This window comes from Notamacropus eugenii, chromosome 5 (genome assembly GCF_028372415.1).
Source record: "Notamacropus eugenii isolate mMacEug1 chromosome 5, mMacEug1.pri_v2, whole genome shotgun sequence".
Classification (NCBI taxonomy): Eukaryota; Metazoa; Chordata; class Mammalia; order Diprotodontia; family Macropodidae; genus Notamacropus; species Notamacropus eugenii.
In genome coordinates, this window is record NC_092876.1 from 35,635,412 (window position 1) to 35,649,624 (window position 14,213).

At 38.2% G+C, this 14,213-nt stretch overlaps 1 protein-coding gene across 1 annotated transcript in view; it reads right to left on the reverse strand.

The window, feature by feature from the left end:
- Window positions 1–14,213, reverse strand: part of GNB1 (G protein subunit beta 1) — a 105,853-nt gene that overhangs the window by 27,381 nt on the left and 64,259 nt on the right. Inside the window, exon 3 of the mRNA XM_072608563.1 lies at window positions 2,345–2,450. Coding sequence (XP_072464664.1) covers window positions 2,345–2,401 — 57 coding nt within the window. The 5' untranslated portion in view covers window positions 2,402–2,450. The remainder of the gene's footprint in view (window positions 1–2,344; window positions 2,451–14,213) is intronic.

The window sequence follows — 14,213 nt, forward strand, 5'->3', positions numbered from 1 at the left end:
CTTTCCTTGCTTTACTGAGCTACATTCTGATACGGCTTCATTCTGAGGTTTTAATATATACGTGTTATCAGAAGCACAGAAATTATTAAAAGTCTCATTTTATACAATGATTGAAGTGGACAACTGACTATCTTTCCTCCTTGGTCCTCTAGTGTACCTTCTAGTGTATCGGCCCCATTGCAGCATCTCTGCATTGGACTGTAGCAGTACAAGCATATCAGAGCACGGAAGAGGATCAAGCTGAGGTGTGAAGGGAGTTTATAAAAGTCGCCCTGTCTCAGCACACAAAGTGTGTTTCAGTGACTTGTCAAGCAGAAAGGAACAGAGTGGGATTGGAACCCAGCTCTTTTAACTCCAAATCTTGCATGCTTTCTATTATACTATGGATCATTCCTCCTACCTCCAGTTTTATTTTGATAATGTAGGTTTTATTATAAATGTATGTAAAGTGACGTTCAGCTGATCTACATGACCCAAACATGCTTCAGGTAAATTTAAGAGACCTGAGGGCTAGTAAGCATGTTCAGTTTCAGCATTATTCAGTAAATAAAACCTATTTACATGCCCTGTTGCTATTTCTTCCTCTTCCTATTGTCTGCTGGTTATACCATTAAGATAATAGCATCTACTTGTGGTGAAAATATGCCTACAAATACAGGATAGGAGTGAGAAGTGAAGAAGCCCCAAGTTACATTTTAGGTCTACTGCCTTCTTTTAACTAAGCTTAACATTTTTTTTTTTTACATCAGAGACACATCATGTGAATACGACTACTTTAAAAAGGGGTAATTTTCATTAAGGGTATTAAAAACTATTGTTTGTTTGTTTTAAAAGATAATATAGTATCTGTGTATCTCTCACTAAAGATAGATCCTTGAAAAGAGATGTGAAAATTAATTTATCTGACCCTCAATTGGAAATGATTCAATTCCACAGCTTTAATATTCCTAATCTCTGGCAATCTCTTTAAGTAGTAAATTCCTATACGTGGAAATTCTTTAATAAAGACCTTCTGATTTATCTATTGTTTAGATTTGAAAACCTCTCTATCAAGTGTTTTCAACGCTGCATGGTTTGTAAAAATCAAACAGATTTTAAAATGCTGCATCTAACTTAGCAAAACGTTTCCATTTTGTTCCTTCTACCATCAGGTGAACCCTCAGACAGGTAGTTTGTTGTTGGTCAGTGGTATCTGACTTTTGTGACTCCATCTGGGGTTTTCTTAGCAAAGACTCTGGAGTGGTTTGCCATTTCTTTCTTCAGCTCATTGTGCAGATGAGGGAATTGAGGCAAAGAAGGTGAAGTGACTTGTCCAGAGTCACACAGCTAATAAGTGTCTGAGGTTGAATTTGAACCCAGGAAGATCAGAGTTCAAATCTGAGCTCAGATACTATGTGATCCTGGGCAAATCACTTAACTCCTGCCTAAAAATGGAGAAGGAAATAGCAAACCACTCCATCATCCTTTTCAAGAATACTCAATGGACATTCGGTCCATGGGGCCACAAAGGGTCAGACATGCCTAATCAACAACTGGGGAAAGTAGGTGGCACAGTGGATAGAGTGAACTCATTTTCCTGTTCAAAATCTTGCTTCAGACACTTGCTAGTTGTGTGACCCTGAGCAAGTCACCTGTTTGCCTCAGTTCCTCATCTGTGAAATGAGCTGAAGGAAATGACAAATCATTCTAGTATCTCTGCCAAGAAAACCTCAAATGGGGCAAATAATATCACAGGAAAAAGGCAAGAAAAAGCTTTTATGGTGGAGGGAAAGAATTGTCTCAAGGAGGGAATAAAATACACATGCAATTGGGCATAGAAACCTATCTTACTTCTGAGTAAAGTGAGCAGAACCAGGAGAACATTGTACACAGTAACAGTGTGTGTGTATGTGAGTGTGTGTGCGTGCATGTGTGATGATCAGCTTTGATTAGCTCTTCTTAGCAATACAATGATCCGAGACAATTCCAAAAGGCTCAAAATAGAAAACGCTCAAAATACAAAAATAAACAGAAATAGAAATACATTCAGAGAAAGCACTTTAAAGTCTGAACGCAGATCGAAGCATATGGGGTCCGTAAAGAATTGGCTGGTAATAATATAGAATAAAAAAGCTGAGGTTAAGACTAAACACACAAGGAAGTTCTTTTAAATGTTAAAGAAATAAGATCTATGTTTACTCAGAATATCCAATTCATGAGAAGAGAGACTCTAACTTCTTAGGCAATTACCGCCCATCCCGCCTTTCTTTTTCTATGCAAACAACCACAAAACTTTCCTGGAAAGGATAAAAATGGCACTAATATCTGAAGGAAGAACAAGTCTGGCAGATGCTTAGTTACGTACTCTAATTTGGTTTTTCAGTTGTTCGGCCTCCTGCCGTAACTGGTCAAGCTCACTCATTTTCTGATCTTAAAGATTTGCTTTGCAGACACCTCCAAGACTCACAGATCTGGAAAAGAAACATGGACGCAAAGGATTAATGAATATAAATACTGAGTGGTTTGAAAAAGGACAAGCAAATGTTCTGACAGCGCTGGGCACAATTCAACACTTTTACAGTTTTGGCTTCACAACCAGCTTATGTATGTGTGTGCAAACATATGCTATACCACTGCTCATGAACATGTTCTAAAACAGTAACTTAGTTAATATTCCTATAGATTAAAAAATGCGGTTACGACTATACATGCTTTATTTTCAAACTTCTTTTTATTTTATTTAGGAATATTTTCTGGATTTGTATTGTAACTTGTGGTAGTTCGGTGACTGGCTTCAAAATGTTCCTGATTTTCCTGGTATGAATACTTATTTGTAACCTCAAGCCCTTATCAGACCATTCACAGGTTGCTGTGGCCACAAATTAAATGCCTTTGTGGCCAACCTTTGGTAACGAGTTTCTCCTGCACGTAGCTAAACTAGTGTTCAGATGACAGCTTGCTGCCAAACTCAGACATGAAACCTCTCTAGTTTGGAAGAATTTGCTGGAGCTTACAATCCCAGGGAACAATTACTGAAAACCCAGAGATGGTGAGACATCAGAGGAGCACTTTAGAAGGGGATAATGAATTAAACAGATAACAAATAGTGAATTCAAGAGAAGCCTTTACATGGAGTGATGTGGAAGCAATCACTGTTGAGCATGCATTTAAATAAAACCCAAAGGAACAGGTAAACTATTTAGGATAATGTTCACTGGATAACTTACAAACACATATAGAGTTATATACTCATATATGTACTTGTCTCCCCACTGGAACATTAAGCTCCTTGTTTAAAAAGCATGACTGTCTCACACTTTTTTCTTGTATCCTAAAACTACACCTGGCACACAGTAGGCATTGACTTATGATAACCTTTTTCATGTCTTGAAATCTTGCACAACAGGTGGGAATTAAAACTCAGAGTTGTCATGGGAAATTTGGTGGAGTACCATTACTTATTTGGAAAACTCAACTTTTTAGGATATCACCAACAGATACGAAGACAGCACTTAGTTTTGGAATCAAGAAAGATTAAAAAAAGGGGGGGATGACCTCCCAGCAGCCAAAACAGACATGGGATTAGACTAGACGTTTTGAAGACCTTCCAGCTCCAATCACACATCCTGTGTCAAGTCCAATCTTTTACCCTTTTCACACAGGTGAACCTCGCATCTCAGCCCCTCTACTTAAATTCTTATTAACTTCATTGCCTGGCATATAATAGGCTCTAAACCAAACCTCCTTATTCTAATTCTAGCATCTGAGGTCCTCTACAATCTGGCTCCCCTTACATTTCCAGCCCAGTTCCCCTTCATACAATACACTGCAGCTGAACTGGATTATTAACTATTTCCTAGTTTCATTCTCATCCATGAATTTGCACATGTCCTTCCCAGGTCAGAACCAAGAACAGCAGGCCCAGGTATGAAGCCTGGCTCTGCTGTTTACTATGTGCTCGACCCTGAAAACCTCTACAAGCTTTGGTTTTCATATCTGTAACATGAAAGGGATGGACGAGATGACTTCTAATCTGAGGTCCCTTTCAATTCCAATCCTATAACTCCATGAGACGGAACTGCTGAAATCCTTCCCATTCTTTAGTCCAGATATCACTTAACTTCTTGAAGCCTTCCAGTCAGAAGCCATCCCTCTTCTCCCCCACTCCCACACTCACGCCTCTTTTTGACTTCTATGTACTATCATTTCCTGCCTCGTACATGTTATTTTTTTCCTCTGAGTTCGTAAGCTTCTCAAGGGCAAGACAGGTCTTTATCATATTCTCAGGGTCTAGGATTTCTAAATATGAGAATTTTAAAGTTCTTTTTTGAGTGCAGGACTGTGGGAAGGGAATGAGGACACTTAATGAGTTCCCAGGTCTTTCAAAGCCAGCTAATGAAGTCTGACAATGTGTTCTTTTTCCCCTTACCATGCCCAGTTTATTTTATAACATCCAAATGGCTGTTATTTCTTCCATCAAGAAGAATTCTTTAAAAAAGGGAGAATGCAACATCTAGCTTTCAGCATTTTCTATCTTCTCAGTTTAATCAAAGACACAAGTGAAGTGATTTAGTAAGTTACCAGGGACCAATTAAATTCTAAGCCACACAACCTAAATATTTCATTCCTAGTAATCAGAATGACCGGTTTCTGAGGCTTCATTCATCTTGACATCAGGAGAGTATAACACTTTTCATCAGCCCCTCCTCCATGGAGCTATTCCCTCCCTTGGCTTCCAGGCCACCATGCTCTCTCAGTTGTCCCAACTTTTTGAACAACTCTGTTGGTTCCTCTGCCTGACTTATTAATGGCTACTTCTAAGAAAAAAGTTCACAACGCAACCCATGACCATAATATATGGTGAGCCAGTAAACTAAATGCAAGATGCAAATTTGGCCTCATCCGTATCACGGAGACTTAAGTAGATTAAAACTCACAATCAGAATATGGCCCTGCATAGTTATTCTATATACAAAAGAAAAAACTCTAGAGGTAAAAAGGGGGATGAGTTTATGAGATGGTGAAGTAGCATTGTCTATTGAGAAGACATACCTGTGGAAAGAAATTTTAAATAAGAATAGAAAACACACGGGTAACGATCAACGGAGACAGCCACAGAAGGAAAACTGTTATTAGAAGTGACCTGGACAGAAAGAGGAAACTGAATAGGTCTTACAACACGTGATAAGGAAAAAGGGGAAAGATGAGCATGTGTATGACATATGACATATACTCTACATTTTGGAAGAGGGAGCTGGACCACCTTTGAGAAATCACAGTTCTCTGAACGAACCTAAGCCTCTCTTTGAATAAAAGGTATATTTTAAAATGATAATAAGTCTTCTGGTGACACTATGACTGAAAATCAAGGAATATTAATTTCCATAAAAGAAAATTTGAGGTAGAACCCTCAGAGAGGCACATGGGTGAACAAGGAACAGTCAGCTGCAACACAACAAAAGATGAATTATAGAAGAGAAGCATTGCAGAGGATGGCATCAATGAAACATGACTGGAAAAGGTGAGCCATCTCATCGTAAGGATAAGCTGGTGTCCACCCTATGTTAACAGGACTGGAGGAAAGTTCTCCTGGATGTAGGTGGAATCTCGCCTGACCTCTTGGAGCCTCGTTCCCCTCACATGCACAATGTGCACGACCCCTGCGGTGCACAACTCAACAGTGAAAATGTTGTGGAAATCAATGATATCAAACAATCACAAAAATGACTTATCTGCTCAAGTTACTCACAACAAGATAGACTTGCGATGGTTAAAAAAAAGTGAACTGAAGACACCTGTTATGAGAATGGCTGAATAAATTATAATTTATCAATGAGACAAAACCATACAGAAAAACGGTAAATACAAAGCTTACAAGAAAGTGCTGATGGATCTGCTGGGAATGTGGCTAAGTGACTTTGAAGCCAACCTAACTGCATGGGTACTAACTACAACAATCTCTCAAAAAGAAAACCAAAGGCAGTGCAATCCAGATGGCCCTGGGAAGCTACATGGGGGAGGGGGGGCTGGGGGAGAGAAGAAAAAGAAAGCAGCACGATTTTTACTGTACTGTTTTTTCAGTAACATACTAAGGGTTTTATGTAAGATTTTCTTATGTTTTTTGTTAATTGTTACTAAAGTTTATAATAAAAAAATTCTACAGTACCTAAGCTGAATTTTACATAGCAATGCAAAAAAAACCTCTGATATAAAAATTATGTTTTAGGAAAGGATGATGAATTTGGTTTTGGGCAAAGTGAGTTGGAGGCATCAATGGAAACACTCCAGGATTGAGACAAAAGCGCTAAAAACCTTCAACAACACAAAGTACAATGAGATGCCAGCTATTACCTCTAGTTTTTTAGCCTCACACGTTCTTTTCTTCTCCTTTATCTTTCACATACAGTGAGTGGCCAAGTCCTGTCAATTCTGCCCCATACAATTCTCTCCAATTCCTACGGCCTACATCCTAGTACAGGTCCTCGTTACGACACATTTGGATTATTCCAGAGCTTCCTCTCATTCCCCTCCAATCTATCTGTACACCATTGTGAGATTTACCTTCCCCATGCACATAGCTGGCTGTGTCGATCTTACGCATAACAGGATTCCACACAAAACTTTCAGTAGCTCTACTTCTTACCAAATAAAGTAAAAGCCATTATTATGAATAACTCATGAGCTCTAAAAATTTTGGCAAAGCACTTTTTCAAAACAACTACTTGGGCAGGTAGCGCAAGTATTATGCACATTTTATAGATAAGAAACAAACTCTGAAAGGTCACCTCAAACAAGCCCACATGAGGTAAAGCCTGCATTTACTGAGAGCCAAGCCCTGGGATACAAAGAGAAGCACAAAGTTTCTGCCTTCAAGAAGCCCTCAGTCCGGTAGGGACGACAACAAGGTACAAACAAGGTATCTACAGGATAAACTGGAGGTGACCCTAGAAGGAAGGCGCTCATGACCAGTAACAGGGACACACAAAGAAGGCCTGCAGTTCAACTTCTAGAAAACAGCAAGTGGAGATGACAGCAAATTCCACGCACTGGGGCAGCCAGGAAAAGGAAGTGCCTGGAGTCAGAGAGAGCATCTTGTGGAAGACAAGAGAGTAAGGTGTAAGAAGACCGGAAAGGTAGAAAACGGTCTGGGCTATGAAGAACTTTAAAGGTCACCCAAAGGATCTATATCTTTGGAGGTACAAAAGGAACTACTGGAGTTTAGTGAATAAGGCGGGGTGAAGACGACATGATTTGTCTATGGTCACACTGCCAGGAAGGTCTAGGAAATGTAACACTGCCTTTCTCACTGCCTCAAACTAACATTCAAGATGCTACATGATCCATTCCCATCTTAAATTTCCAATCTCATTTCACACGATTATTGGACAAACTGCATGACCTGTAGTCCCCTTGTACGTGCCCTGTTTCCTCAATTCTGCTTTTGCTCATAACATCTCCTGTGCCTAGAAGCCCTCTCCCTTTACCCTTCCCAAGCCTGTGCCCACTGAAACTGTTCTGTAAAACCCAGCACCGAAGCCCTTCTTCATGATCCTCCTAGTCAGTCGAGGGTTAATCAATTCTAACCCATTCTTCCTCGTTCAAAGTGTAAGGAAGTACTTCTTATGCACTTACTTTTGTTTTTGTAACAGAGTTGGGTATATGTCACAGCCTCCTATCAGATAGTAAGCTTCTCAAGAGCTGGGACTTAGGTTTTATTCAATCTTTGTATCTCCCTCAGTACCAGAGTACTAGATGACCATAAAGTCCAAAGTGCTTACACACAAAATCTTGCATCTGTATGTGTACAATAAATATGAACTGAATAAGTAAGAGTGTGGCTGTTCATGGAAAAAGCATGGAAAGGTGGGTACTGCTGGTATATTCTATTTAAGAAGGTATCTTCACACTTAAAGGCACCATTATTCTAAATATGACCTCTAAAGAGTTTTTACCCCTAGCATAATAAAACTAACCATTATCCATCTTACTGCATATTATGAAATACCCACTATTCTTTACAATCATTTATCTGCACTTTATAAACTTAAACAACACGTGTTTAATAGGATTTTTCACAAGGTCTATCTTATGAAAGCTCCATTTCAGAAGCTAGTTGTCTTTTTCTGCCCAAAGCCTGGAGACCAGAAACAACATTCTGCTCGCATGACAGAGCGCTAATAAGAGCTAACCACATGTGGGCATCTAATAAATGCAATGTGACATCACAGCTCATCAATGGAGCCTCAAAAATTTAATCTTAAAAACACCAATTTCCCCACCACTGCAGAGTAGTTTTTAAATCACAAAAAGAACATGACACTGAGTTGAGACTAGGTCCTTTTTCTTCTCTCAGCAAATGGGGATGTTGAAGAAGACTCTACTGCTAGTCTTTGGGTTTTTTTTTTTTTTTGGATATTCAGAACTACGTATGAGCTCACTCTGCTTTGTGCTAAAGGATATACCTTCAAATTAGAAAAACACCAAACCAGGACTGTGCTTTCCATGGTCACAGTGCTTATGATAGAGGTTAAAAGCACAGAATGCAATGGTTTTATCTTCAGGAATGATGGTGTTGGGAATAATTCTAATCAGGATTATTGCAAGGTCAGGGATAATCTTTTAAAAAGACCTATGTGTGCCTGGATGGTTAGCTGAGTTGATTAGAGTATAGCTGTAATGAGGCCAAGGTCACAGCTTTGATCACTCTCCTAAGGCAAACAATTTTGGGGGCTACAGACCTGTACCTCTAAGTCTGGCCAGCCTTGTTTCTGCACTGACGCAAGGGTATTCCTAGAACACCATGAATGCTGGGGAACTCTGGCACTACCCCAAAAACTAATGTAATGTCAATAAGATATTGAAAGGCAAGTTTTCACATTCATATGAAGGGCACCACATAGCCATAAAATAGAATTCAGTAAGAAACTGGCCATGACCACATACAATTCCCATAAGCTATCACTCACCTGCCATGCTCAATCAGGTGCCCAAATCCACACCGTCTTTGGCTTTCATGCTCGCCTTTCCACTCATGCAGTAACCACCTTTCCTCACCTTTTGCCTAGACTATTACAGTATTGTGGCCTTTCCAATCTATCAGCTACGAAACTGTTTTCTTAATACACAGATTTCAAGTGTAATTTGGAACACTAAGACCTGACCTAGAAGTCTGGCTTCACTACTTACCCCTCTGGGCCTCAATTTTCTCATCTCTAGATAAAATAAGGGAGTTTGAACTAGATGACCTTTAAAGGTCCCATTCAGATCCAGAACAATAATTCTATAAACCATGTCATTCCCCAGCTCAAAACCCTTCAGTGGTTTCCTATTGTCTCTGGGATAAAATAGTAAATCCCTAAATCGGCATTTAAAGCCTTCCTACATTCTGGTTCCCATGTACCTTTCAGTCTTGTTTGATAACACTTTCTCCCTTACTATACTCTCTATTCCAGCTGACTCAGTTTGTTCATGGTCCACTCTAAAATACATTCTCTCTTGAGCCTTAGCTCTTCCATGTCTGGAAAGTCCTGGGTGCTCTCTCCTCAGCTGTCCTCTAGAATCCCTAGGACCCTTCAAGGCACACCTGGGCTGCCACCCTTCTATTTTGCCCCCTTTCCGGTACTCTGAATTACACGTGCGTGTGTGTGTGTGCATGCATGCATGTGTGTATTGGGTTTCTCCATTAGAATATAAACTCTTTGAAGACAGAATATTCTTTCTTTGCCTTCTCTTTTCCTCACATGTAGGAGGCATGTAAGCCTTAACAAATGTCTATTGTATTAAATTCAAAGGGTCTCTGCTTCTTACTACATAACTGTATCTTGAAGGAATTTATACTGTAATGAGAGGAAGGCTATCATCTATCAAGATTTCTTTTTACTGTGATGTTTAAATAAATTGCATCAATCTACACTTCCAACTAGGCTCACTACAGAAAACTGGCAAGATTAGCATTTTTTATTCCTATAAACAAAATGATTTAGCTTAGATGAATAGTTTCATATAGGAAAATAATTATTTTGAAATTTAGAAATACAGCTAAATTACTTAAGCATAGGTATTCAATAAACAGAAATTTATGATACTTTCCCAATGCCCCCAAACAAGCAAACCAACCTCTAAACCTCTCAAGCCTTCAGGTGAAGATAACGTTATACCACAAAGTACAACTAAGAATTAGACCACCTTGCTCCTAGGAGTAAAGTGGGCAATCATATAGACCTAGATTTTACTCACTTTCAGTCTGTTCTATTTCTCGTCACCACCCCTCATCCTCCAAAGCCTCCGGAAAGCTGTACGATCACGTTTATGTAGATGTAGACTTCTCTCTTCCAGTTCCAATGTCATTGCTAAGCTCTAAGAGTGATGAATCAGCGCACTTAGACGTTCAAATCCACTAAGACAAATTCTGCTGAGAGTCTTAAATAGTCTACTCTCCTTTCTGACCCATATTTATCATCATGTTTTATTTATCCTTGCTTGTAAGATAGTTTTCATTAGAAACTTCATTCAGTAGTCCATCAGCAAGCCATGGGAATGAAAGGTTTGGCCTCTCGCTAGGCCGTGGTGATCCTCATCCAGACAATCCAGAATAAGGAAGTGCCTTGAGGACTGTGTCTGTGAGCTCTAGACAGGACCAAGGGGAACCCCTGACGGAGCGCAGTCAGAGTGAGCACCTGGGCTTGTACACCCCTCTGGCTCTGTGGAACCTTCTTATTTTCAGGATCTATAAATTGGAGTTAGTGGGACTGGATAATTTCCAAGGTTCCTTCCAGACTCAAGTACTATGATCCTATTTTTTCCTCAGTCACTTCATAGGAAATTCGAACTCTTCTGTAGCTTATGTATTGTCCTAACATGCAATATTATCTCTCTCAAACCGCCTCCCCCCCTCCATCAGTAGTCATGACCACCATAATTATCATCTCTCACTCCATTTCCTCAAACAACTTCCTAACTGGTTTTTTAACTCACCCCATTCCAAATTCACTGTCCACCTTGCTGCTTAAAGTGATTTCTAAAAATGCAGGTCTAACCATGTCACACCCTCTACTCCATATTCTCTAATGGCTCCTGGCTGCCCCCTGGGATTGAATACAATTCCTGGGTTTGGTGCAGAATGCCCTTCAACAACCTAGCCTCATCCTATGCTCCTCTTCACACACAGCAGAATCCAGCCCCTCTGGCCTTCATCCTATTCCCTCCCATCTCTATGCCTCTGAACTGGTTATTTCTCATGCCTGGAATGCACTGTCACCTCCCCTCTGCCTCAAAATTCCTAGTTTTCTTTAAGACTCCACTCAAGCACCTCCTTGTACAAGAAGCGTGTTCTGATCTCACCAGCTGCTAAGGGCTTTCCCTTCAGACCATCTTGTCCCCATTTTATACCTACATGTCTATCTACCACCTACCATCCTTCCTTGCTACAGGTGTCTGAATCCTTAGCTCTGAACCAAATGCCTGGCATGTGAGTAGGCATCGAATAAATGCCAGCTGAATGATATTCCCAGGAGGTTTTCTAGTTCTATTCACAAAACATGGTGTGTCCCAATTCTACATTATGAATTACTAGAATGATTTAAAAATTAAGCAACAAGCATGTGCCTGCCAAAACAGACACAGGAACTATAATGAACATAAACATAAGACACTTTTTATACAAATAAAACTCAGATCTAAATAAATGAAGTAATATTGTTCATAGGTAGATAAAGCCAATATAATTTTTAAAATGACAATTTTATCTAGCTAATCTTATTTATTCAATGTCATCCCAATTTGATTACTAAAATATTATTTTAATAGTTAAAAAAATATCAAAGTTCATCTGGAAGAAGAAAAAGGCAGGAACTTCAAAGAAACCAGAGAAAAAAGATGTAAGGGAAGGACATCCAGCAGTATGAGAACTTTAACTATATTATGAGGTGAGAGTATTGTTGAAGTGGAGAAAGAATAATTTCAATTATTTTAAATTAAAATTTCCTTGTATAAATAAAACCTGTGTAGTCAAGAAAAGAAGGAGTGCAGAAAATTGGGAGAAACACTTTCATGGATGATCTCTCAGATGGGATGTGACTGGGTTGGGATATTGCTGTGGTGGAGGAAATGAGGAGCTGGTTGGTTTAGAAAGACTTGGACTTAGGAAGGAAGATGCTCCCTACCCTCAGAGAAGCAGGTGATAGGAAGAAGTAGACATGGTAAGGTCAGAGGGCAGGTGATGGTACAGTAAGAGTGTATATACATATGTATCTGTGTGTACACATATGTACGTGCGCATATGTATTTGTGTATACATTCATGCTTAACTGTAGCCTTTTTTAGGGAGGTAGGGAGAGGAAGGGGGAAAAACTGAAGTAAAAATGCACAGCAGAGAACAAAAGAAAAGCTGGGCAGGCTCTGAAAACAATGTGTAGCATTTATTACGCAGGTTTTCTTGAAATGGAAATTTATTGTTTTATACTGAATTCTCTCTTATGGTTTGCTGTGTACATAGTACTGTTTTTTTTTCTTTTCTCATTTTTGCATTTAAGTTTAAAATTAAATTTTTTTCTTACAAAAACACAAAATTAAAAGATAAAAATAAGGCAAAAACATATGGAAGCTAATCAAAATGATGACAACTAAAAATAAAAGCCAAAAGGACAGAAACAGAACACAAAAAACCAATAAATTAATATTTACGACCCAAAATAATATAAAACTGATTAATTTCCTTAGTTTTCTATATGATTATTTTTATAGTAAATAAATAGTGATTTTCTCAAAGCAGGAACATTTAAAAATGATATTATCATTTAGATAAATTTACCTTTCAAATAATTTGGCAGGACTATACCTACAAGATAGAGTATACTCTAGAAATGAACTGTTCTCTTCTACTGATTCTCACCTGCCTATTCCTTACTGTAAAAGATGGCATTCTGAGAACCCTTATCTGAGCTGAAGTATAGTCAGCTCAGTGAATGGGACTTTTTTTTGGTGCTCATTTAACCGGCTAATTTAAAGTTGGAATAGGCCGTTTTGCCCACTCTGCTGTTATGCTCTAATGCAGAGGTTCATATCTTTTTTATGTCATGGACCCCTTCAGCAGCCTGGCAAGTCTTAGGGACCTCTTCTCAGAATATTTTTAAATGCATAAAATTAGAAAGGAAATTATATGAAAATATTTATATATATTATCTAAGGTTTATATTTATGTAATTATGCATAATATATGCATATGTATTATAATAAAATATATTTATAAAAAGTTTTTCTTAAACCAACCACAAAAATAAGTATATTGGCCTTAAGTTAAGAACTTTTGATCTAACCAATAAAATCAGGCCAAACCCATACACACAACATTCTCAGGATATACTTTTTTCCTATTAACTAATGAATTTTTCTGTTCAAGAGAATGCTCTTATTCTTAAAAACAACAATAATCTTTTTACGTGTTTAAGATTAAGTCAGAAGACTTGCCAAATACCAGATAGCATACTACTTAATTCAGTAAAAGGGGATGAAACTCCCAAATAAACATAATATTTATAAGATCATATATTTATATCACATATTTTAATAATGCTAAAGACATTTTAAAATAGTGTATCTATAAGACCTACTATGTCACTATTTCTGAACAGTCTTGTGTATCCTTTAAGAAGCTTCTGTGTTAATATACATCCCTTATTATATAATGATTTTGACTGTGATGTGAGCCTGCAGTTTACTTTAGTTCAATACATATATTTCAAAGGTCTGTGTGCTTTTAAAAATCAGAAAACACACAAACCTACACAAATAAAATCTAGTAAGTTACTTGATGGACACCAGAACTGCAATTTTATTTCTATTTAAGTTCTCCAAGTGTAAATCACTTATAACAACTTTGGTCATACAATTAATATTCAACCTTTAATTTAAATTTAATTCAATTTTATAAACACAAAGGCTTTTTTAAAAAAAGGTTAACATTCTCATATTGGTTGTAATCAAATTTTTGTAGCTTACACGCTTCTCTGAATTCAAATTCTTGGGCCAGATAGGAAAGGATATTTATGATATGTAAGAGACTTAATATTTGTTACTCAGGTTTTGTTTTTTGTTTAAATCTGATAACATTAGTAGAAAAGTTATTCTGTGAATTTTGCTACCTTAGATATGGGCCTATAAAACGGCATGCATAAAACAAAATCAGCGACCATCTGAAAGTTTAGGTAGTAAGTGCTGGCAGTGTGAATGCAAATGCA